General features: G+C 36.3%; 1 protein-coding gene across 5 annotated transcripts; it reads right to left on the minus strand.

Moving 5' to 3' along the window:
- Window positions 1-2,025: 2,025 nt before the first annotated feature.
- Window positions 2,026-16,742, minus strand: LOC121265011. 5 transcript variants are annotated; one of them, XM_041168427.1, is made up of 16 exons: window positions 16,600-16,742; window positions 15,749-15,870; window positions 15,386-15,487; window positions 15,179-15,281; window positions 14,801-15,065; window positions 14,379-14,638; window positions 13,892-14,045; window positions 6,953-7,062; window positions 6,780-6,867; window positions 5,443-5,778; window positions 5,278-5,352; window positions 4,094-4,689; window positions 3,347-3,455; window positions 3,054-3,233; window positions 2,390-2,592; window positions 2,026-2,182 (listed from the first exon to the last, which is right to left on the minus strand). In XM_041168427.1, the coding sequence occupies exons 5-15, from the start codon at window positions 14,966-14,968 to the stop codon at window positions 2,407-2,409; spliced, it is 2,262 nt and encodes a 753-aa protein (XP_041024361.1). In that variant the 5' UTR covers window positions 14,969-15,065; window positions 15,179-15,281; window positions 15,386-15,487; window positions 15,749-15,870; window positions 16,600-16,742; the 3' UTR covers window positions 2,026-2,182; window positions 2,390-2,406. The 5 variants fall into 5 exon arrangements, with proteins under 5 accessions (XP_041024361.1, XP_041024360.1, XP_041024363.1 ...); XM_041168426.1 differs by lacking the exon at window positions 2,026-2,182 and having other exon boundaries at window positions 2,205-2,592; window positions 15,149-15,281; window positions 15,749-15,834; XM_041168429.1 differs by lacking the exon at window positions 2,026-2,182 and having other exon boundaries at window positions 2,205-2,592; window positions 15,149-15,281; window positions 16,474-16,607.
- Between the last annotated feature and the right edge of the window lie 8,632 nt (window positions 16,743-25,374).

Raw genomic sequence — 25,374 nt, forward strand, 5'->3', positions numbered from 1 at the left:
AAGGTGGTCCTAAACAAGTATTCCTCCCATGTCTTGTGTTTTTATCATCTTTTGTACTGCTTCCTCCACACATATACTTTCTTGACTTTTCCTCCAATGTTTAGCACTGTACTACCCGGCCCCATTTGTGGGCACTGCCTAACTGATGGAAACGGGCGACAGACACCCAATTATATTTATATTTATATTATATATATATATATATATATACACACGAGTTATGAGAAAACCTAATCAAGTACAGTATCGTAACTAGTTATAGAAACCCCAACATAATAATTTTGTTTCTCGTAGTAGTAGTCTCATGTTGGAGAACAGTTTCCTAGATATCCTTGTTATCTTTAAGAAAAGAAAAAGAAAAGGGTGGGTACAAACGTGGGCAAATATCAAAGTTGCATTACCTCAACTGCCATCATGTCATGCCGCCTGTTCATTACCTAAAGAACTACTCCTATCAATTATCTCCAGACCAAGAAGGCCGATGGGGTCCCGTTTTCTTTCCCGACCCGCCTATGGGTTCTTGATACTGATGTCATTTAGTTGGGCAATTCCATCATTATTAGCTATTATTGGCATCTTGGAGTTTCCTGAGATGATCTATATCAAGTCATTTTGATAGGAAATCCTAACCAATACATGAACATTGGTTCATTTTGTCACAAAAACCCTGCAACAAATATCCGGAATGGGTCCTGAGAAAAATTATTGCACTTTTTTTGGGAAAGGATTTCTGTCTCAAGCGAAGGGTGAAATTAGTAATAATAGCTTCAAAAGAGGGGAAAAAAAAAAAAAAAAAAAAAAACCCTTGGTATCTACATGAGCTGGAATTCAGCTAATTCTGGCTATGATGTCTTGTGAAGTCAGGAAAATTAGGTTGATAATTAGATATTGATCCATACCAGCACGTCAGGACGCAAGTTGTTAAAAGTATCCACAATATTACGGCTTCTTATCGTTCTAAAAAACTTATTTGGTACGATATTGAATACAGCAAAAGATTGTTAGGCATGTTCCCTAAAGTTCCTTGGTTTTAAATGATTTAACAACTGATGGTTTGAAAATTGGAATAAGCCATAAGTCACGGCCATCTAAAAACATGCATGTAGGATAAAATTTTAAATGTCATAGAACACTTAAGAGTATGTCTTTCTTAATATCAATTGATTTTAAGTGGATTAACAACTTAGTGACTGAAGCCAACTAAACCGGGGCCAAGAGAGTCTCGTGTTTCATTTGAGAAGCTGATCTCATGTGGTATATACGTGAACTAAAAAGGGCCAGAGTTACCTCTGGTTCACGAGGGCTGAATTTGCAACACATTTTGTTATCATTGTGTGTTGGTGCACGCGCATGCATTGCTAAAACTTTATTACAGACAGTTTCTTGGGGGCTTAAGCTGGACGAGACCACCCTAAAGCGCCACGGATCGAGGGACCTAAAAATGCATGGAAGTTCTGCAGGCAGAGATAAACCATATAATTAATCATCGCATTTGACTCTTTTTCCTGATGATTCAGAATTTCAGATGGTCAAACCTTAAGCCAAGATGTACTTTTGTGTCCAACGCCAATTTACCCTTCAACTAACTTCATCATTATCAGAGACTGCTCCCTCGAGCATTCACAGCCAAGATGTACTTTTGTGTCCTAGGCCAATTTACCCTTCAACTAACTTCATTATCAGAGACTGCTCTCTCGAGCATTCACAGCTCGGCTCAGGGTGATCACCAACGTCAATTCCTTAACCAAAAACTGCTGTAATATTAGAATTCATTGCCATGATGGCGGCTTTACAATGTGATTACTTGTATATCTGTAAAGTACCTTCAGAATTTAAATCCTTTCGTCTGGAACCACACCAAACTTTGCAAGGGTAGAAAAACACAGTAAAGAAGTTACAAGTTGTCTTTGGACCTTAATTTGTACTTTTGAGGGGTGGAAAACGGAGAGAGTGTGAGGTGATGGTTAAGTAGAAGTGATTATTCACCTTAAAAATTCAAAAAAATGTCTCCAGGAATTGCCGGTATTTAATGCAAAACACGTCGTGCCTTGTCTATGGCAAATAATTTGACGAGGAATTTATTTCATCTAGTGCTGGAATCTGATGTACTCCACAAGCCATTGCCAGAAAGCCACTTTAACATATGATTAGGAGGAAAGACAGTCGGTCACGAACCATTCAACTGAATTTAAGCAAACATCAGAAAAATAGTAAGTGTTAAATCACTCATGAAAGCGAACCATCTTGTATGTTTTCAGGCCTGGTGACTTTCATGGGAGGGTCTTTCAAAAAGAAACCTTACTTGACCAAATTGTAGCTTTTCATATTTTCTACAGTTGTGAAGTTCACATATCAGAGATGTTCCTGTCAGGAGTTCTTAAACACTTACCCAGCACATAAAGCACTTCAGAAACAATGACCAGCAATGGACGAGCTCATCTCATTGAGAATGCGATAATAGGTATTGTGATCTGAAGTGTTTTGGAAGCCGGGAATAAAATCTGAAAAGAACCTCAGAACTGCAGCTAGATGTTGAGAGTCATTGGAAGCATATGCCGCTTCAAGAAACAATGAAGGCTGGACGGTATTGACCTGAAAATACAATAGACAACAAAAGGGCAGAATTCTAAATACAATGAAGACCCTTTATACACACGGAAATTCCATCAGGAAAAGGATTGGACAGGTGAAAAAATTACCCCCCTTTGGATGAGGCATCTCGTTGGCCTTAAAACTTCAAAAAAGAAAATCAAAGCCATCTTCTCAACAAATAGCAGATCCCAAAAAATTTAGCAAAGCACGGCAAAATGCAATTTCTATAAACCGCTGAAGAAAGGAATTGGGCAATAAAGACACACTCCTGTTTTTCAGATTTTATAAAGCTCCCAAACACAGGCTATCCATTTAATCAGATTTTCAACAACAAAAAAAAAAAAAAAAGAAAAAAAAAAACAGGAGACAAAAAAACAGCTATTGAAAAAAACTTAAATGAAACATTAAACGGTGCCCTTTCTTCTCCTTTTTTTAAATGAAATTAGCAAAGTAGGTATTACCTTATACTTCCTTGCATAGCGTAAAGCTTCAAGATAATAACCATCTTGCACTAAAAACAACACATAGTCATGATGCAAAGAAAGCTGCCTTAGCATATCCAGACCCAGCTTCCCGGTTTGGATATTCTGATGACCAGACTCAAGGAGTTGCAATGCAACTTCTTTAGAAGGTTCAACAATCTGTGACAAAATAGCTTCCTCTGTTAGCCTCAAACCACAATACAAATAAAGCATAGACCGCCTTCCATTACTTCACAGCCCCACACACTTATAGATGGAAAGTGTGTGGATACCTTGTTTATGACAAACAGTCCAAGTTCTGTGTATCTCTCATTGCGTGCTAGCAGTTGTATGGTCAAAACATAAAGATTTGGATGCACTTTAATCTTTTCTGAGTTAGCACTGCAAAAGTAAATACAATAATAATTCATTGGACAAGAAGAGAAATGAAAATAGGTACGAGTAACAGAATAGGGGTGTGTGTATGTGCGCGCGCGTGCACACAACCGTTTAGTCCTTAATTAGATTATCACTTTCAGGCACTCACCCAGCCAAGGTAGCCTAATAATACAGAGATCAGTCTAAATCCAGGTCTTAGACTAATTTCCTAGCCCATCAGGTAGAAGCAAGGCAGCTTATGATAGCTTGATTACATTTTCAGCCAGGTCCAGAAAGGAATCACAAGCCTTTCTGCCATAATTTGTGTACCATTGTAATGTTTAGCTTGCAAAATTAGCTTCTTATCATTCATTTTGTAGATTTTAGCAGACTAAATAATTGTTGATGGGAGTTTTTCTTGAGCTTATTACACATGTTTGTAAAATCTGGGCATGGATGAGGCCGTCATATCACAGTGAGTGGCTCACAACAAACTACAACAGAGCAGCATCAGCCCTTTATTAATGATTAACTCACTGCTGGTAAAAGTTGAGTTCCTCAAACCCATATGACCACAATGATGCAATGAAGAAGAGCTCACACTGCAAAAATAAAACCATCAAGGCTCTGCTTTTAGAGCAAAGTCTTAGAATAAAGCATACCTGCGGAGGAACTCGACAATGATGGCAACCAAGTACGAAGGGTCTCCCACCATCTCCTCAACAGGAGCAAACACAAAATCATACATCTCATCAGGTGAAATTGCTGGTGAATTAAGCTCCTCCTGCTGCTCGGAAATGTTAGCATCCAGTGGGGTGTTCCTTGCTCCAAGAAGATGATGTTGGGAAGATGATGTCTGAACATTAGCACCCACGTCCACTCTACTGTCGACAGACTGCATATCACTTGAATTGGTCTTTGGTGGTTCAAAGCTGGCATTCTCCTCGGCGTCTGAAGTTGGAAAAGTTGAAGTTCTATTAAAATGCTCACTGTCTGCACTAGCAGCAGATTCATGTTTAGCAGACTTCCCAAGTACACCTATCCTACTGGCAGTTGTGTCAGCCGCAGAACTAGGACTACTAACATGTGTGACAGTAGAAGGTAATGCCTTCTCAGATTTTATTCCCTTGAGATAGCTTCCCATTTTGATAGAGTGGGAGTAAGAGGTAACTAAAACATCCATAGCCCTGGCAACCATTGCCACAGGTCTGCGTTCTAGAATAACAGTGCGTGCCATTGCCAAACACAATTGCTTAGCCTGAAACAGCAGAAATGGAGTAGAATTACGGCTAGTTCACCAAGTAATCTTAAATAGAGATGGGCAGAAAAAATTGAAAGGCATTAGGATAATTGTACAATTTCAGACAAGGGCATATTTAATCTTTTATTACATACATGAGGACCACTGCATTTTAGTTGGGCTATTGGCTTTATTTCTAATGATAGCCATGCATTTATAGTTTAATAAGAAGAGCAATAAATTGAGAAATTGAAAATGTAGCTGAGGGTTCGAGATGTTCCAAAATGAAATATGTGTTTATAGTTACCGAAGAAGGAATGAATTATTTGCAATGAAAAAAATTCTATTTACAAGCCAAAGTGGAGGACACACCTTCCACACCAATGATATGGCATAATTTGATTTGCAAGAGAAAATTAAAATTTTGAATGTCGCAAATCAAATCTGCCATGTCAACGGTGTGAATAGTGTGTTGGCTTGCAAGTAGAAGAAATCTTTGCAACGTGCTGTATATATGCCCCATAAACAATCACGTAAAGGAGAACGTGAAACAAAGGTTTTGACTCTATCATGCTGAGCAAAGCAAAACTGCATAAAGAGTACTACCTTATTGGCTTCCAACTTCCGCCGCTGCAAGAATTCTAGTACTGAAGGCATTTCTGAGCTGCTGGCAGAAATTGCCTGCAAGGAAATAGAATATTACATATTCATCACAGGAAGAATATCTTAATATTAACAAATGATAAAAAGAAAATAGAATAGACAACTTACCTCCAAATCTAAATGAATCTTCCACAGAATCTTGTTTGCGGCATCACATACGAGGTCGGGAACAAGGAAAGTCCAGTCATCTCCATAGATGGTGGCTTCATTTTCACTTACAATATTAGCTTCTGAACATTCGCTATCTTCCCTACCAGATCGAGAAGCAGAAGAATTATATCTGCAGAGACCCCTCAATAATAGAGGAAGTGGGGCAGATATGGGTGCCTGAGAATCTGCAAATATGTCATACAGTATAACGACCTTTGCATCAACTTGGTGAACAAGCAGTACATTATCAACCACACTCACAGAAATCCTGCTTGAATAAATAGGTAAAGAACCCTGCAGATAATCAACATCAATTTGTAAGTAGAGTCAACACTACACTGCGAGTAATGTCAAATTACAAAATCATTTGTTGTCCTGAAGACACATAAATGTGTAGGTTATAATACATGCACCAAATAATATTCTCCCACATCTGCGTTTGATCTGACAACGATGAGATCAAAAGCCACAACAACAATTCAGAAAAACCAGAAATAACAATTTGTGCTCTTCAAGCTAAGCTTCCTGGCCTTTTATTTTGGGGGGGGGGGGGCAACTAAAGTACGCTAGTAGTATACAAGAGAAGACCACCGGAGTTTGGTAGAGAGAGAGAGAGAGGGAGGGCAAGAAGAAACTAAAATTGCAAATGAAAAGGCATTATATAAAAGAAGAAACTAAGTGCAATTAGAGTATGCAGTCAACATGTACACCATGCACATCAAAACAGCATATGACAGACAAGATCGCACCAGTCATTGAAGAAAAAGAACAGCTCTCTGCTTCACTTTGGAGAAAAGCAACAGGATTATGAGCAACAATATTAAGTCCTTTTTCCCCACCCATTAAAGAAATCTCTCTTGGGAGGAGGAAGGCTTTCACCCTAGCTTTTTTATTTTTTATTTTAAACAAGCTAGGCATCTAACAGACAGACAATAAATAAAACAAATAATTTTCAATTTCTTATTTTAGAAATGATAAGTTCCTTAAAAGTGGAGCGGTTGTCAATTTAATCTCATCTTACTGAGATCAGGTTAAGGTTATTCTCAAGATGCCAACAGCTATATATCCTATTACATGATACACTCGTAAGTCTCGTATATTCATCTCTATCATTTGGAAACTGTAGTAAAGAGTAACATCGTAAGTTTTGTTTTCATAACTAGATATTTAATATTACCTGATTTTGTGGACTAAAGACATGCAAATTATTTGAACTAATCCTCCAGTCTGCCACCAGCAGATATTTTAGAGCAAATCAAAGCATTGGAAAAGAAAGAATTTTGTGCAGAAGCTACCTGCTGTACAACAGCATCACGGTAAAACCTATACAAGTGGAGGAGCATTGCAACTCTATCAACGTGCACGCAGTATATTCTACCATAACTGTGAACAGTGACAGGTATTAAATGTATGACTTTGAAAACAATTTAAATATATTAGCAGGAGAAACTAAACAATAGGCACCTACACAGTGACGATAAAGATATCTTCAGCAGCTAGGACGGGCTTACTGTCAGCTTCAGGTTTAGCCATTGCTATCTCAAACCTTGGTAAACGAATAATCCCCACGGATGAAAGCTAAGCAGAAGAAATTGTAACTGTGTCAGACAATAGGAGATGCTAAAGGACAGCCAAGCAGCTCTTATCAGTAGCCACGTTAAATGACATATGCACATAAGGAACACCAAAGAAACTTCATTGAAAATTTCATGTATCATGGAATAATGAAAATATTATGTTCTAGACCCGCAGTTCCAAACAACCATTTACACTGCTTTTCAGGAAAAAGAAGAAAATAAAACAAAGGTATTCATTGTTGAAAGGACTTGAGTGCACATAACTGCACCATCTGAACAGAAAACAGGAAACGGTCTATCATTAGAGTATTTTGCTTCTAAAAGTAAAATCTGCAAATAGAAGACAGCTATTTGAAATAAATAATACTAATAATAATCCAAACCCCTAGGGGTTGGCTCAAGTTGGTAAAGGCTTTGAGCTTGGGGGTATGCTCCCCCCAGGTCTAAGGTTCAAATCCCCTTTGGTGCAAGCAATCTCTAGGGGCCATTGGACTGGAGAATTTCTTCTTGAATTACCTAAGATGCACTTGCAAGAAACTCTTTGCCGAGGGCCTGTGCACCCCTGGGATTAGTCGAGACGCTGTTCCTGGACACCCGGTGCCAATCAAAATAATAATAATAATAATAATCCATGAGGCTTCATCGTGAAAGAAGATGAGACACCAACCCTAAACTAACATCATTATACTGTATGAGATTGATAACTTGGATGTTGCACACCGAGAGAGAAAGGAACGAACATAAACCAGCCATATGCATCACATTGAGGGAGAGGAATGGTTCAAGGATTCCCCAGCAGATCCTAGGTCTAGAGCACCATAAGAATGCGACCTTTTGGTCTAATTATTATGGATTGGTGCTTCATGTGTAAAAGGAATGGAGAATCAGTAGATCATCTACTTCTCCATTGCTAAGTGGCAAAGGTTCTTTCAGACAAGATTTTTAATAGGATTGGTATTGGCTGGGTGATGCCTAGGAGGGTGGTGGATCTACTGCCTTGTTGGAGAGGAACACAGCCGTTTGGAAGACGGTTCCCCTAGATCTTATGTGGTGTATTTAGAATGAGAGGAATGGTCATCGTTTCAAAGATAGAGAACCCCCGTTGGTAGTGATTAAAGAATTTTTCTTCCATACATTATTAGTATGGGTATCGGCTATTGTTTTTTTTTTTTTTATATAATTAATAAACTTTATTGATCTAATGCAACTAGGCAAAACCCATATACACAAGAAGTATACAAAAGAGAAACCTAATTACACTCTAGCAAGCTAAAAAGAAAGTAAAAACTCATGAACATTCCCTCCCTTTATTACGATATCAGAAAACCATTCAACCAAAAAAGATACAAAAAAGTTCCAGATTTCCCCCACTGTTCTCTCCTTCTTGTTGAAGAATCTCTCATTTCTTTCCAACCAAATACACCACAGTAAGCACAAAGGGACCATCCTCCACGTCACAGCCAGCTGAGAGCTTTGATGTTGCCTATTCCAATATGTTAGGAGATCCACCACACTCTTGGGCATAACCCAAGTCAACCCAGCCCTACTGATAATGTCAATCCCATAACTCCCTCGCCACCTCACAGTGCAGAAAAATATGATCTATTGATTCGCCATCTTTCTTACACAAATTGCACCACTCCAGTACAATCATCCCTCTTTTTCTTAAATTGTCAACCGTCAAAATCTTACCTAAAGCGGTTGTCCAAGTAAAAAATGCAACTTTAGGTGGCACTGGAACTCTCCATATACCCTTCCATGGGAACACTATGGGCTGGTTATCTTGCAGCACCTTATAGAAGGATTTGACAGAAAATTTTTTGTTCACTGAATGTTTCCACAGCATTCTATCACCCCCACTTCCTCCTAGCTTCCTGGAGTAAAGAAAACTGAAAAAACCTGCTATCTCCTCAACTTCCCAATCCTGCACATTCCTGGAAAAAGTCAGATTCCAGTACACTGTGCCATTGGCTCCGCATAACACTTCTGAAACAGCCGCCTGTTGATTTCCGACTAATCTGAAAACTCTGGGAAATGCAGAAAACAGTGCTCTCTCACTACTCCATTCATCAAACCAGAAACTAATTCTTGTGCCCTCACCAACCTCCAAACTGGTATGTGTTACAAACGCCTTCCACCCCTTTCTAATAAACTTCCAAAGACTCACTCCATAAGCCCCTCTACCCTTCTTAGAACACATCCCCCCGATCACAACCATACTTCCCAGCCACTACTATTCTTCGCAACGAATCCTCTTCCAATTGGAATCTCCACAACCACTTATCTAATAAGGCTTTATTGAAAGTGATCAAGTTAAGCACCCCCAAGCCGGTAAAAGAAATAAAGAGAGATAATACGTAGGAAGATAGGAGAGAGTACTTTTGATGAGAGTTAATCTCCCACCTTTAGAAAGGTACAGCCGCATCCAACCTGACAATTTTTTTTCTACCTTCTCTACTACTCCATCCCAAATAGATTTTGCTTTAAAAGAGGCTCACAAAGGAACTTATCAAAAAAAAAAAAAGGCTCCCAAAGGAAGTCCAAGGTAACTCATAGGAAGTGCAGCCACCTTACAACCCAACAACTCAGCTAGATAGTTAATATGCCCCACCTCCTCCACCGGAACCAATTCTGACTTTCCCAAATTCACCTTGAGGCCCGAAACCGCTTCAAAACACAAGAGTGCAGCCCTTAGAGCTTGTATATTTCCGCTATCAGCATCACAGAAAATTAAAATATCATCTGCATACGATAAATGGGAAATGCATAACCCATTACTATTGTTTCCTACTGAAAAACCAGCAAGGAAACCACCCCTTACAGCAGCTTTCATCATGCGACTCAAAGCCTCCATCACTAAAACAAATAGGAAAGGAGATAACGGATTCCCTTGCCTCAAACCCCTCGAACTCTGAAAAAATCTACAAGGATTGCCATTGACTAACAAGGAGAACCGGGCGGTCGAGACACAATGTTTAATCCAATCACACCACCTATCTCCGAAACCACATCTCCTTAGCATATAAAGCAAAAAATCCCAGCTCACGTGGTCGTAGGCCTTCTCCATGTCCAGCTTGCAAAGAAATCCCGGTATACCATCCCTCAACCGGCTGTCCAAGCACTCATTTGCTATCAAAACTGAATCCAAAATTTGTTGGCCCCAAACAAAGGCGTTTTGAGGTTTGGATATTATTTTATCCATCACCAAACACATGCGATTTGCTAGCACCTTCAAAATGATTTTATAAATCCTGCCTACCAAACTTATAGGTCGAAAATCTTTCAATTTCATGGTCCTCGCGATCTTCGAGATGAGAGCAATAAAAGTGGCATTAAGGGACTTCTCGAACTTGTGGCAAAGATGAAACTCATGAAAAACCTGATCACATCATCCTTTACTACTTCCCAACACTCTTGAAAAAAAGTCAAAGATAATCCATCCGGGCCGGGGCTTTGTCTTTACACATACCACACACCACTTGATGTACTTCAGATTCCTCGAAAGGTCTCTCCAACCAAGTTGCCACACTAACATCAAGCTGGTCAAAAGACAACCCATCCAGTTTAGTGTCTTCATAGAAGCACACTATATGTTCTTGGACTTCCTCTGGGGACTGATATGCCATCTCACCGGAATGAATCGTCTCAATTACATTATTACGCTTGTGTGAGTTTGTCATTTTGTGAAAGAACTTGGTACATTTATCATCCTCCTTCAACCATGTCAACCTAGATTTTTGTCTCCCAAGAAATTTCTTCCAATAACAAAACCTTTTCAATCTCCACCACCACTTCAATCTTTCTTAACAATGACTCTTCATTAACCCCCCCAGCTTCTAGAGAATGCAACTCCTCCCAAAGAAGACTCTTTTGCTCATCCGTATGCCTGAAAACCTCAATATTCCACTTTTTTAAGTCCAGCTTAAGGGCCTTAAGCTTCCTAGCCACAATGTAACTAGATGTGCCCTAAAATGAATAGGAAGCCCACCAGTTCCTCACCCTCTCCTCAAAGCCAATCGTTTGTAGCCACATATTCTCAAATTTGAAATAACCTCTACCCTTATGAATGCCCCCACAATCTAATAAAATGAGAAAATGATCTGAGCATACCCGTGGCAGTCTCCTCTGGCATACCTCCGAATATTGAGTCTCCCAACAAGTAGAGATTAGAAACCTGTCCAACCTTGACCCCCCCTCTACTATTAGACCATGTAAAACACCCCCCAAACAAAGGGAGATCAATCAAGTTAAGATCAAATATCAACTCCAAAAAGTCTTCCATCATCCTTGTCAATGAAGCAGCCCCCTCCCTCTCACTAGGGAAACGAACATTGAAGTCCTCACACACAACCCAAGGGAGTTCCCATAAAGAATACAAACCTGCCAATTCCTCCCACAAGTATCTTCTCTCGCTATCAACATTAGGCCCATACACTCCCACGAGAGCCCATCCCCACCCATCCACAATATTCTTGAAAAAACCATCAATATAATAGTCCCCAATGCAAACCTCTACTAGTTCCACCACTCTCCTATCCCACATCAACAACACTCCTCCTGAAGCCCCCAAAGAGGCTAAATAGCTCCACCCCACAAACGAACAGCCCCATAAACTACGAGTAATGTTTCTGTCAACAAGATGCAGTTTGGTCTCTTGAAGACACCCAATATCAACTTTCCAACTACGGAGAAGGGATCGAATGCAATGTCTCTTGTTAACATCATTGATCCCCCTAACATTCCACGATAAAATTTTAGGCTTCATAAGATAAGCAACTCCCCTGCCCCTTCACCCTTTCCCTCCCAACACTTCCCTCTTTATTATCATAATTGATAGTGCACAACAATCTTTTCAGCTCTCGATCTTTTTTAACTGCTGACTTCAAAGCCGTTGATCTTCCGGCTTTGATAGCTACCAAGAGGGCTTTAAATTGCTCCTTGTAGCCCTCACAAGAAATCCCTACCCATTGCTCTAACTCTGCTACCTTTTTCAGAACCCAATCCGAAGACTGAGGAACCGGATTAGGTGGGATAGCACATAAAGGGACTGGACTACCCAATTCCTTCAGATCTTCATCTCCCTCACCCTCGCCAATCGCTAAGTATCCTTTTGACCCCATGTCCCCTGTAGCTCCACCTCCCTCCTCAACCTCCTTCTGAATAACGACTAATTGTGACTGTGACTCACCAAACAAAGCCACTATTGAATTCCCGATGCCCCCCTCACCCTCTCTACCGTCAATCATACCACCCAACCATGGTACTAGCTCCCTCGAAGGAACCTCCCCCACTGAATGGTTAAACTGCACAGGTGGCTGGCTGATTGTTCCAGCCCACCATGATGTGCACCGGCGACCGGCGAAACTTTATGTGTCGGTATGGGGTCCGGCAAGTCGTGTGCTGGTGTCGCAAGAGGAAGGTGAACACTTGGAACCGAAATATCGGCTTGCACTCGATTCTTTTGTTTCCAAACCCTATGTGGGCCTGAAACCGGGCCCAACCCAGCTCCCATGGACAGCCCAGCCTGAGCCGCAACTCCAAACTCCCCCTTCCTGCGTTGAGGCCCAAATCCCAGCCTAGGCCCTTCTCCACTGCCCCTTGGTCCAAGACACTAAAACCCTCTTTAGTCCCCCTCTCCCAGCCCTGGCCCATCTGCGCAATCCCTTTCCCCTTTATGCACCGTTTAAGCCGTATTATATCTTCCAACAATACCCCCACTTTTTCCTCCATATCAGCCAACTCCTGCAACATTATTCCCTCATTTGAACCCACCATCTCTCTGGCATCTCCCTCACTCCTCTGTGCGACATCCGAAATAGTCAAGCGTGGCTTCTCTGCCCTCCCCTCCGGGCTTGCAATGCATCTTCGTACGACCGAGAGCCCTTTGCCGTCGTCGAAGGTGGAAACACCTACTCTTCCAACTCACTCTGTTTTTCTCTCCCGAAACAAAGGATATAGTAAGGATCTCCTTCACGGTATCCCCGAAACTCCTCCACCACTCCCCTTCCTCCCTTCCGGCACCACTATCAGACCTCTTCTTCTCATTGCCATACTCTGACAAAGAAAAGAACCTGCCATGATAGTTGAGATGTCTTTGCACCACAAGTACTTGATTCCCCCTTCTACGAGTTCTAAGAAACTCAGAGGATCCCCCAGAGGCTATACATTCCTTCACCTTTGCACCCAACCATACCAAAGCTTCTTGATCAATGAAGATGTACTTCACCATCTGACGGCTACTCTCTGTGATTCTCCACCACCTTTCATTTTCCCTCTTAAACTCAAACGGCTTAAAATCAATAATAACAGTTCTACACGACCCCATCACAACCAACTACTTCGCCAAACAAAAGAAAACAAAGCGCAAGAAACTACGATGCTCAAAACTCCATTAACGCCAGCAACGAACCTGCCTTCGTCGTGTTTTTCGCATGCGACTAAATTTAAGCAAGCTTCGAAGTAGGCCCTGCATTCCCATGCGTCAAAAGATTTGGGCATCGGCTATTGTATTGGATGGGACCTGTTTTCATGATTTCTATGTTGCTTTATCTAGTTCTTAGCTTGTAATTAGGTGTTTTCTCTTGTATACTTCTTGTGTACTTGAGTTATGCCTAATTACGTTGTTTAATAAATTTCTTTTTACCTATAAAAAAAAAATGAGACATTTTGGAATGAAAAATCGACTTTCAATGGAAATGAAACTATGAAGAGTTCAGTGTCAATTTAATTTCTGCTTCCAAATGCATAAACATAAAGTCAGCCATCCAAACCATGCCTCGGCAAGGGCTAAAAAGGAAACGTAAGCTGATAACAACAATGGTGGAACATACCTGAAATCCGTTGAAGGTCTTGCACTGCATTCCAGATGCAAGTAGAACCAAACGACTTTCATGCGTGTAAACATACCAACTAACGTTCAATTTCCTTGTCTCCACCAAATGAAGCAACTTCGACTCAGAATTGTATGCAAAGAAGTCCAGCCCACTGTAATATCACTCTACTTAGCGACATGAAGGAGAAAATAAAACCAAAAAAATCCAAAATTTCTTGAAACAACCCCCCACCCCTAAAAAACAGTAAAAGAGAAATAATAGGAAGGAAAATGCAGTATGTGAATAGAAGCTGTGCAGGGGGGAGGAGCAGCCAGCAAATATCAATTCATACAGATATAAATGATAGTTAATCATTTCAAAGTACCCCTGGGATTAGTCGGGGCGCTGTTCCCAGACACTCGGTGCCAATAAAAAAAAGTCAATAATTTCAAAGTACTGCATTTATTTGTCATATTCACATAAAGCATCCAGATGCTTCCCTTACCTGGTCTTTACAAATACAATATCACATAATGGACAGTCTGTCCAGAAAAACCCCAGAATACTCTCAGACTCTGATCTGCACCTCTGGCTAAAAGTTTCCCCAGTTTCTCTATGCCAAAACTGTATATCATGATTAGACCGCTGGACTGCTATAAACTTCGCATCTAAAGAATACCGTATAGATAAGATGGGCCCCTCACTTATCAAATCAGAAATAGGGTCAGCAAGAGGAGAAAAGGGAACAGTTTTCCATGAGAAGACCTATTACCAAAAAAAAACAAAAATGTTCAAATACGACCCGACTTAGTTCAAATCTTTAATTTCATTTTTTACCAAAAAAAAAAAAAAGAGTTCAAATCATTCAGATGCAGGTACAGGACTACAATTACCCACTTATTAAAAAATAACAATTTCTCTTGTTACCCGATCAGATGTTGGGGAGTGTAGTAACTTATTTCCATCATCATAGAATAAACCCCTTGATCCAGAAATGTTGCATCGTAAGGGTGGATATTGAATATAAACATGTGACAGACCACCAGATCCACTCAAATGGACACTAGGCTGTGAACTTGATGCTTTCCCAGACATCTCTCCTGGTCACCTTTTGACCTTGACAAGGCGGAAGAGAATGGCAAGTATTTGTGCGAACAGTCTTAAATAACTGATATTATATACTCTAAGTACACTGTAAAAAAATAGTAAGGATCGTATCAGGTGAACAGAAGAATACATATATGGAGCATAACAGCCTAGAAGAAACAACAATACTATCTCTTTCGAAATAGATGAATGAAACACCTCTTTTCTGCAGGCTTCCTGGTTCCATACTTTACACATGGTGCTGGCGGTCTTTAATAAAAAACGAAGAGAACAGATCACACAGTCAAACCTTTCCTTGCAGCTATTCAAGGAGGTGGAAAAAGACAGTCAGATTTCTTTCAAACATGGTTTTTTCATGCTGTTACACTAGAAAGTGTTTTTTTCCTCACTAACAAATTACAATACCGTTTTCTGCATGCAACTATTTAGTGCAAGAAATTCTTTCAAACACATATCATGCTCAACTTTTGGAACCTTGACCGCAACACAGCGTCCATAGTCTTTTGCCTATCAATAAGAAATATGTTCCACTAATACATCAAGCAGATTCCAAACACTTAAATAAATCAGCCTTTGATAATAATACAAAAATGAAATATAAGCACAGAAACTATTATTTAGATCTATTGCACGCTGTGATCTTTTCTATAAGTTAGCTTAACAAGGATTTAATGATGTCTCGTTTTTATGTTCTCGCTATTCTGCTACATGAACATTCAAATAAAGATTCATATTTCCAAATCAAAGAGTTAAAGCTCATTAACAAACCTGGGCAGCACAATTCACTAAAATTCGCTTGAGGGTGTTACTAGTGTTCCTTTCTTTCATCCCCAGAGTACTGTCAAACATGCGTCCTATAAATGAACACAGTAATGGGTAGCCGTTGTCGCCTGGATGTTATGGGTAGCATAAGGGACAATGATAAGAAAATATGCATAGCAACTCAAAATACCGAGTTTCTAATGTTTATAGAAAGGATTTGTCCTTCATTGAACGCAAGCAAAAGTTATCCTTTGAAACTTAGAAACAAATATGTCTAAATTATTGAACACAGGGATAACAAATGAATTGAAAAAAGAGCACCAGTCACTTGAAACTTGATGTTAAACCAATGTCCAGATTATTGCATTAAGTGCATCACCAGTCACTTGAAATTATTGAGAAAGAGTCATTTGAACGTCAGAATAAGGTAAATCATGTTACGATGAAACGCCGATAGTTTTCCCATCCCGAGCTTGTATTAATGTGAATGTTTATCTTATTGATACCGATCAATAAAAATGTGAATGTTTATAATAGAGCTCCTCTCGGATTTCCAAAGATACCGTTAACGTAATTTAACAGGTGAACACAAATCTTAAAACGACTTCGTTAAACGGAGAAATGAAACCCTAATTGAAAGTAGAATCTAAACAAAATTTCCTATCCGTTTGCTCTGATGATCGACGATGAGAAATTATTGCAAGTATGATTTGCGGAAGTAAAAGAAATACCTCGTGAATTGATGACCGTCAAAGAGTTTCGGGATCGATACGGACACAAAGCTCACGATCATAGTTCTTTTTTTTTTCCCCTATCTTTTTAAAATTTTAATTTTAATTCTGGAAATGGGTACGTACCTAACAGTAACAGTCTTGTTGCTGCCTGCAACTAGTGAACTTGGGGGTTTGATTCACCGCTGGTGTACACGCAAACGGCTCGAGCTCGACGAACTCTCGCTGCATCGGCTTCTGTCTCTTATTTTTTTCGAGGGCCGGCAAATTGCTTCAAGAGAGTTGCTACGGAACGGCCCCATTTGCCCAGCCCCGCGGCGCACAGTGACTTGACATCTCCTTTTAGAGCATTAATATTGATTTCGTCAAAATCTAATCAAATGTAAAATTTGATAAATTTTATTAAAATAAGATTGTATTAGATTAGTCAAATAGATAAATATAAAACTTTAAGCTACAGTAAATTTATAGATTTCTTCAAATTTAAAGGTCTACTATTCATTCATCAAATCTATTTTTTATTCACTTTTAATCTCTAAATGTCTTTTTTATTCACATTTAATCTCCAACCGTCTTGATAATAATGTAAGAATCAAATTAAATTATTAATCAACATATAATTAGTGTAATTGTAAAATATGAAAAAAAATAAAAATATTTTTATTAAAAAAATAATATTATATTATTATTTTGATGAATTCAATGGCTAATTCAATGTGGAGTTATGACTAGAGAATTTTTAGATTTATAGAAATCATGTACTTTTCATTAAATTTTAGAAATAACTTTGATGAAGTCAATATCAATACTCTTAGCTTTCTTTTATCTTCTTTCTTCTTACAATTGTACTCATTTTATTTTTTTTCATATTTTATTTTTTTTAATTTTTTAAATAAAAAATTAAAATATCTTAAAAAAAAAAAAAACTCTGTATTTCAGTCCGTTTTATTCCTCTTCTTTCGATTTTCTCTCTTTCAGTATGATGTGAGGAAGCTGATGCTATGAGTAGATGCCATGAAGAATTTTCTACCATCGTGAAAGCAACGATTCTGTCTCGTAAAGAAGGTGCTTTCATTTTAGTTAAGTTAAAAATATATTAGTTTAATTTAGTTAGGTTTTTTGGAAACCTTTGCTATGTTCATTTAAACCCAACTATAATCACATTGTATATGATACAAGATTTGTTGATGATAAATATTATTGTTTTTTATAGTTAGCAATTTGATTAAGATCAGACCAAAAGTCAATAGAACAAAAAGTCACAAAAAAAAAAATTAATGCATCTAGATGAATGTGGCGTGCTTAAAATGCAAGGAGATTGGACTATCTTGATTTGCTCATTTCTAAATTTTAGTAAGTGCTCAAATAATTTATTTATCTTTTTGCAATGTAGTTTAGTGTCTGCATATGTAGGTTAATTAATTAATATGTCAATTTTTGTGAGCACAAATAAACGATGTCTTTGAGCTGTCACAACTTACTATTATTTGTTTTGTGTGATAGTTTTGTCTGAGAGTTTTGTGAAAACTCACCATTCTATGGGAAAAGGAAAAGATCACGTTAGGCCTTTCAATCCCAAGTCTTCAACTCAAGTATATTCTTCTTGAAGAGAATTATGTTATTGATTATTATAAATTTATTTCCTTTAAAAATGTTAATTTGTGGTCATAAATTGCTTATATTTGAAATGACAGGATATACCAAACACAACTCCTCTAGATTACTCAAGCAACGAGCAGGTTCACAATCAAACTTATTTATTTGATTTTATTTAGGTTTATTTGGCTAATTGCTTCATTTTCCGTTAGGCCTATAATAGGGCAATGCCACCTGCATTCTTTTCTCATTTCAATCTTTATTCTGATTTGATTCCTTATCCAAATGCCAACCCTTATCACCCACGGGTAAGTCAGGTAATATATTTGTTTAGTTTTTTTTTTTTTAGAATTTTTGTTTATTTGTGTCACAAGTATTTACACATGAATAATTCAAAATTGCAACAGTCGTTAATCAAACCATTTCCATCATCAACTAAGTATCCAAATCTACTCAATCCTTGTTCGTCTATAGAGGTTGAAAATACTCATTCAAGATTCAGATTCAAGGGATGATGAATTCGATCAACAAGTATACCTTTATTAATAATTTCTTTAGATATGAAGCATTAATAATTTAGCTGCCCATGCATGATTTTCTGCCCATATATGATTTTCTAGAACTTGAATGGACAAGATGAGGATTGTGGAACCATTTTAGATGTGGATAACGAACAAGATGGAGTAGATGGACAATATGAAATTACACCTAAAGCTCACATTGAGGTTGAGGAGGAGGATGATAATGAAATTGAAAATACAAATGTCTTCAACGAGAATTCTACTCTTGAAGAACCCACTCGTGGATTGATATTTCATACTAAACAGGATCTCCGAGCTTATTATAAGCAATATGGGAAGCAGCTGGAGTTTGGAGTTAGCATTCAAAGAGTCAAAAAGGATGTGGATGGTACTTTCAAATACTTAACTCTAGGATGTGCTCGTGGCGGTAAGGCACGTAACCGCACACGTGATGTTTCTAAGCCACGTCCAACCAGCAAGACAGAATGCAAGGCCAAAATCAATGCAATGCTAGTAAATGGCTTGTGGCGTAGAACTACAGTAAAGAATGCACACAATCATGGGTTGAGTCCCCAAATGTCAAGATACCTTAGATGCCATATGGAAATTGACACATTCACCAAGAGGAAATTAGACGTAGTCGATAGAGCTGGGGTACGCATGAACAAAAGCTTCAACACTTTAGTTGTTAATGCAGGTGGGTTCGAGAATCTTCAATTTCTAGAGAATGATTGTCGTAATTATATTGACAAGGCCAGACAATTTCGCATTGGCAAATGAGGTGCTGAGGCCCTTCGTGCATATTTTATGAGAATGCAAGTAATGAATGATAGATTTTTTGCCTTGATGGATTTAGATGATGATTTGAGGTTAAGAAATGTGTTTTGGGCTGATGGACGGAGTAGGGCAGCATATGATTATTTTGGAGATGTTGTAACGTTTGATACGACATACCTTACTAATAGGTATGGTATGCCATTCGCATCATTCGTGGGTGTGAATCATCATGGCCAATTGATACTATTGGGGGCAGGATTGATATCATCTGAAGACACATATACATTTGTTTGGTTATTCCAAACATGGTTGTCTTGCATGAATGGAAAAGCTCCAAAAACTATAATAACGGATCAAGACAAGGCAATGAAAATGCAATTGCAATTGTTTTCCCCAAATACGTCATAAATACTGCTTGTGGCACATTATGAGGAAATTGCCAGAGAAGTTGGCTTCTAATGCTTAATACAATAGTGGGCTAAAAAGTACACTTCAGCGTTGTGTGTATGCCTGTCAAACTGCAGAGGAGTTCGAGAAGCATTGGGGCTTATTTCTTGACACCTATAACTTGCATGATCATTCATGGCTGCAAAGTCTATACAGTGAGAGGATGCATTGGGTACCAGTGTATTTAAAAGATGCATTCTGGACAGGGATGAGCACCACACAACGTAGTGAAAAGCATGAATGCCTTTTTTGATGGTTTGTTTCATTCGAGCACTACACTTAAAGAGTTTGTCGATCAATTTGACAATACATTGAGGAAAAAGGTTGAGAACGAGAATGCAACAGACTTCCACTCTTTTAATTGCACAATTCCATGCATATCTCCTTTATCATTTGAAAGGATATTTCAACATGTGTACACAATTGCCAAGTTTAAGGAAGTGCAAAAAGAAATAATGGCAATGATTTGTTGCAATGCTCATCTTTACAAAAACGAAGGTGCAATTTCAACGTATCATGTGGATGACAAAATTAATACTGATGACTTTGTCAAATTAGTTGCATTTTCAGTTTACTATAATAAAGATGAGTTTGAGGTGAAGTGTAGTTGTGAACTGTTTGAAATGAGAGGTATCATGTGTCGACATGCTCTTTCTGTTTTAGATACATAAAATGTTCAAACTGTGCTTGAAAATTATATTTTAGAATGATAGAGGAAAGATATAAAATGAAGGTATACCCTTATCAAGAGTAGTTACGATGGCTTGAGTGAAGATCTTGAGACACAAAGATATGATCGAATCATGAGGCGATGTTGTGAGGTAGCAAAAAATGCTTATACAATGGAGGAACATTGTATTGATATGCTGAAGCGGTTAGATATCATGAATGACGATTATCTTTCCTCGAGACTTCCGACCACACCTTCTAGAGGTAATGATCCCACTGACCCCATAATAGTGAGCTCAACAAAAGTGCTCAGTCCTCACGTTGTGCGAGGCAAAAGGAGACCATCATCAAAGCGGAGAGTGGCTCCAATAGAAAAGATTTCTAAGAGGTCGAATACAGGGAACAAGAAGGCAAAGGACACTAGTGGTGTAAATAAAAGGAAAAAAAAAATCAATCATGTAAAACAATAGAAAGAGGTGGAATGGACGAATACTTGATTTCCAATGCAGCTAACTTGCAACAAGATTATATGATAGGAACACAACACAGTGTCATAACTCAGGTGTATGCTCACAACCAAGCAACATTTTACTTGTTATTTTGTTATTTACAGTGCATTGTGTTATTTAACAATGTGTATTATTCATGGAAGATGCACTATATCAGAGATGGAAGTCCTCGAAATAAAAGATATTAAGAAAATTATGCATTGAAGTGATTATGAGAAAGTTTAAATGTATCACTTCATTATTAGTTGAATTTTGATGTAATATTTGACATATTGGTTGAATTTAAGGTATCGTAGGAACATGTAAATTGCTTAAGTCATTGGGCAAGTTGTTGTATTTTGTAAAATGGCCATGATGATGCATACTGATGCCACTGCTAATGAATTCTAAATTAATACTAATGAATACGAGTATTTATGAATCAGAATCATGATGGAATATATTTTGCTTGGTGGTTATTCAATGTGGAGATCAATGTTCATGCTTTTTCTGAAGTTTAGATTTTTGTTTAGTCTTATTTTTTGCATATTTTCATTAGTACAATTGATTTTTCACCTTTATTTGTATTTTATTCTTTTAAAAAAATGCTACTCACATTATCGTCATGTGCCACAATAGTCTTGGCCTTGCCCCTCTTTTGACTTTGACTCATTTATTTATTCCGGAACCAAGCCATAAATGAAGGAAAGTTAGAAACTCAATGAATCTGAAAAAAATTATAATAGTGCCAATTGCACAAGTTAACGCCATAACAAAATCTTATGGAAAATGATAATATGTCCATCAAATGTGTTCACTTATATTTTTTGTTGTTTTATTTTTTTCTTAATAGTTAAGAAAATGCCTATTAGTAAATTTATATATTTTTAATTTTTTTCTTAATGGTTAATGATGTTTAAAAAATCATTAAAGAAAAATAATAAAATAAAATAAAAAAACTCATTTATACTAGTGTGTATATTTGATAGTCACTCTAGCATTGTCTAAATTTTATTCCATTATACAAGTTTAATTGTACCATAAAGAGTAAGAGAATTACACCAATTGTACGTCCAAATTTTATTCAATTATCGAAGTTTAATTCTAAAGCATTTGATTTTTTATTTATTTAAAAATTTGAAAAATAAAAAAAAAAGGAAAGAAACATGTTTTAGTTTTATACTGTCAGAAGAAACAAAAAGAAAGAGAGAAAAAACATGGACGTCATCTCATGGTGAGCCGCGGGGCTAATTTACTGGGGTGTTCCATAGACTTTTTCTTGCTTCAAATGGCACTCCTTTCATTCCCGATTAGAAATTAGTATTGGATTATCGAAATCCAAATGCAAAGCTTGCACAATACGACATGATTTTGTATTTGAATATTCTATTTTAAAATGTATTTTTATATTAAATTATTCATCTATTAATTAAAATAATAATAAAATATTATAAATTTAATAATTTTTTTCAATTTTTTTATTAATTCTTTTTCTAAATTAAGAGTTATATAGAAATACATTAATATAAGCGCACAGTAAGTAAATCCCAGCCCTGTGAGTACTAAAACAAAGCACAAATTAAAAAAAAAAAAAAAATCTAAAAATATGAAAGATTGAACCCAATAATATCAGGCAAACAAAAAACTTTGAAATGAAATAAATTGTGCAAAAGAAAAATAAAGGAACAAAATAAGAATTGAGAAATGATACAGAAGAAAAGTAAATGAAATAGAAAATACTTGTATGAGAGAGAATATTTTGTAATCAATTTGGTCTAGCTACAGTGATCATCAAATATAACTACCAATTCCAAATTACTGTAACTAAAAATCATATATTTTTGAAGTTGTATAATTCAATATAAATTACTTTTAAGATCTATTAGCCAAACTTCTCATCTCATGCTCTTAATTAGTTTTTACGAACAAGATGATCCACTCAAGTTGGGCTTTTTGTTTAGGCCCAAAGTTGTCCTCGGAGCCTAGAACCCAATATCAAATATTATGCTTAAGGTTTTTTCTCTTTATTTCTTCGCAAAATCTTTATATAAATATTTATTTTTAATGATATGATATTTATAATGGAACAAAAAGTAAAAATTATATTAATCAACTTCGCATCACACATTATGCATAGTTTTTTTATTTTTTTTATTTTATCAAATATATGGTATATGGATTAAAAGTATAAAAAATCAATTAGTTTAAAAAGAATAAAACAAAAAAAATTTAAAAAATAATAAAAATATGTGTAGTGTGTGATGTCACTAATGTGTAGAGATGATGAATAGTAAAACTCAATAAATATTATCACACTTTGTGGATATTACCTTATAAATTATCCCAATACAAGTGAGAAGCTTTCAAAATATTTAGCACTGTTGAGAGACAACCTTGTCTAATAAAACTGAATTCAGATAAATGTTATTTTTTATTTAGAATTTTTTTTATTTTTAATTACCTTCGCTATTTTTTTATTAAAGTTATTTAACGTTACTTAAAAATATATCAAATTAATCGGTGTGACAAAATATCCAATAAAGGACAATGAATAACTTTTGCTCGTAAAGACTTCAACCCGGCTTCGGCCCTTGAATGGCCCGGTTTGGATAAACAATAATATTTTAAATAGAATAATGTTAAATACAAAATTTAAATAGATAAATTTCATACAAATCTTTTATAAAACAATGAGTCTTATTAATAAATAATAATTTTTTTTATACTTTTTTAAAGTGAGGTTACTTTTTTACAAACGTTTGTATGAGGCTTGTCTATTTGAGGCTTCTACAAATCATTTATCTTTTAAATAATAGTAAATTTTTTTAGTTAAGATGAGATGAAATAATTTATATAAAAAAATATATGTTTAGATAGTAAGAATAAATGAAATAATTTTGACTTTTTGATATTTGAAAAATGTGGGGATCCCATAGTATATATAGAGCACTCGAATCCTTGAGATTTTGTACTGTTCACATCAATTTATACTATTTATTTATTGTTTTGAACTGTTTATTATCAGTTTTATACTATTTATTTAAGTTGATAATTTTAAAATTTAGAGATAAAATATAATATTTGGATAGGTAAAATTTTTATAATAATGCTACATACAGTTGTGAAGTATGTATGCGTCGTGTAATTACTTTAAAAAATAATAAGATTTATTATTAAAAAATTAATTTTTATTTCATATAAATTCTACATTTATTTATTTTTTTAAAATAATTATGTAGTACTTACATATTTACAATTGTAGTTATTATTTGTAAAATTTGTAAGACCGAACAGTGCTGATGAGATATAGATGAGATGGCTATCCCAAAAGGACCAGTTGCTCATAATTGTAGCACGTGTAATCGTGTTATCTCAAACCACAAAGCAAATAAAAACAAAAAAGTATCATTGCTTCTAATCTCAACAGCCTTTTGTTGGTCATTCTTTGCGATATTGCAATGTCACTACCCGTTTTAACTTGAAAGATTATAGGGACCCCTCTCCCCCTCCTATCATTAGAAATGATGTTTTCTGCCTGCTCCAACCCTGTTTTGCTGTACTAATTTGTAAGCGAACACTTTTCCACTGCCAGCGCAGGCTATGCTGATATAGCGCTATCAGTATTCATTATTGGCTTCCATTTTATTGCTGCTACAATTATTAAAAAAAAAAAAACAATTATGATCCCTTTAAATTAATTAGAATAATACTACTAATTTCTAAACTTTTATTCTATTATATAAAATATTATCTATTTCTAAATTATTTTATAATTTACAAGAAAAAATAATAAAAATGAGGAAAAAAGGAACTGAAATAATTTTTTCTTATTTAAATAATGGTATATACCTGTATATCCAAAAAATTATGGGTGTAAATCGGTCCAGGAATGATGGATCGAAACTCATATTCTCGAACTGATCAATCCTAATAGATCGGATTAGACCGTTAGTTATCAGTCTGGTTGGTCCATATCTATCCGGGCCATTTTCAAATGGGGGCCAATCATATAAAAAAGCACATCATTTTTGAAGTATACAAAAAATCCTCAATGTGTATTTTCAGCTTATTAGTATGAATAAAACCCACAATGTTTATAAATTTAAATAATATAATTATTTAACTTTATTTGCACATTTTTTACTTAAAAATAACAAAGAGAGTTATTCAAATTATCAAAATTGATAATTATATATTAGCTAATTGATATTAATTAATTAATAATTATATTTTAACATTCTATATTATCAATTATTGTAAGTTAGATGAAAATCACATAATTCACTTATATAACTATTATATAAAATAATATATATAATTTATAAAAAATATTTAAAAATATATATTTATAGTTCAATCAATCTGATTTGGTTTATGGCAAAAAAACCCCACCCCACCCTAAG

This window comes from Juglans microcarpa x Juglans regia, chromosome 5D, assembly GCF_004785595.1.
Source record: "Juglans microcarpa x Juglans regia isolate MS1-56 chromosome 5D, Jm3101_v1.0, whole genome shotgun sequence".
NCBI lineage: Eukaryota > Viridiplantae > Streptophyta > Magnoliopsida > Fagales > Juglandaceae > Juglans > Juglans microcarpa x Juglans regia.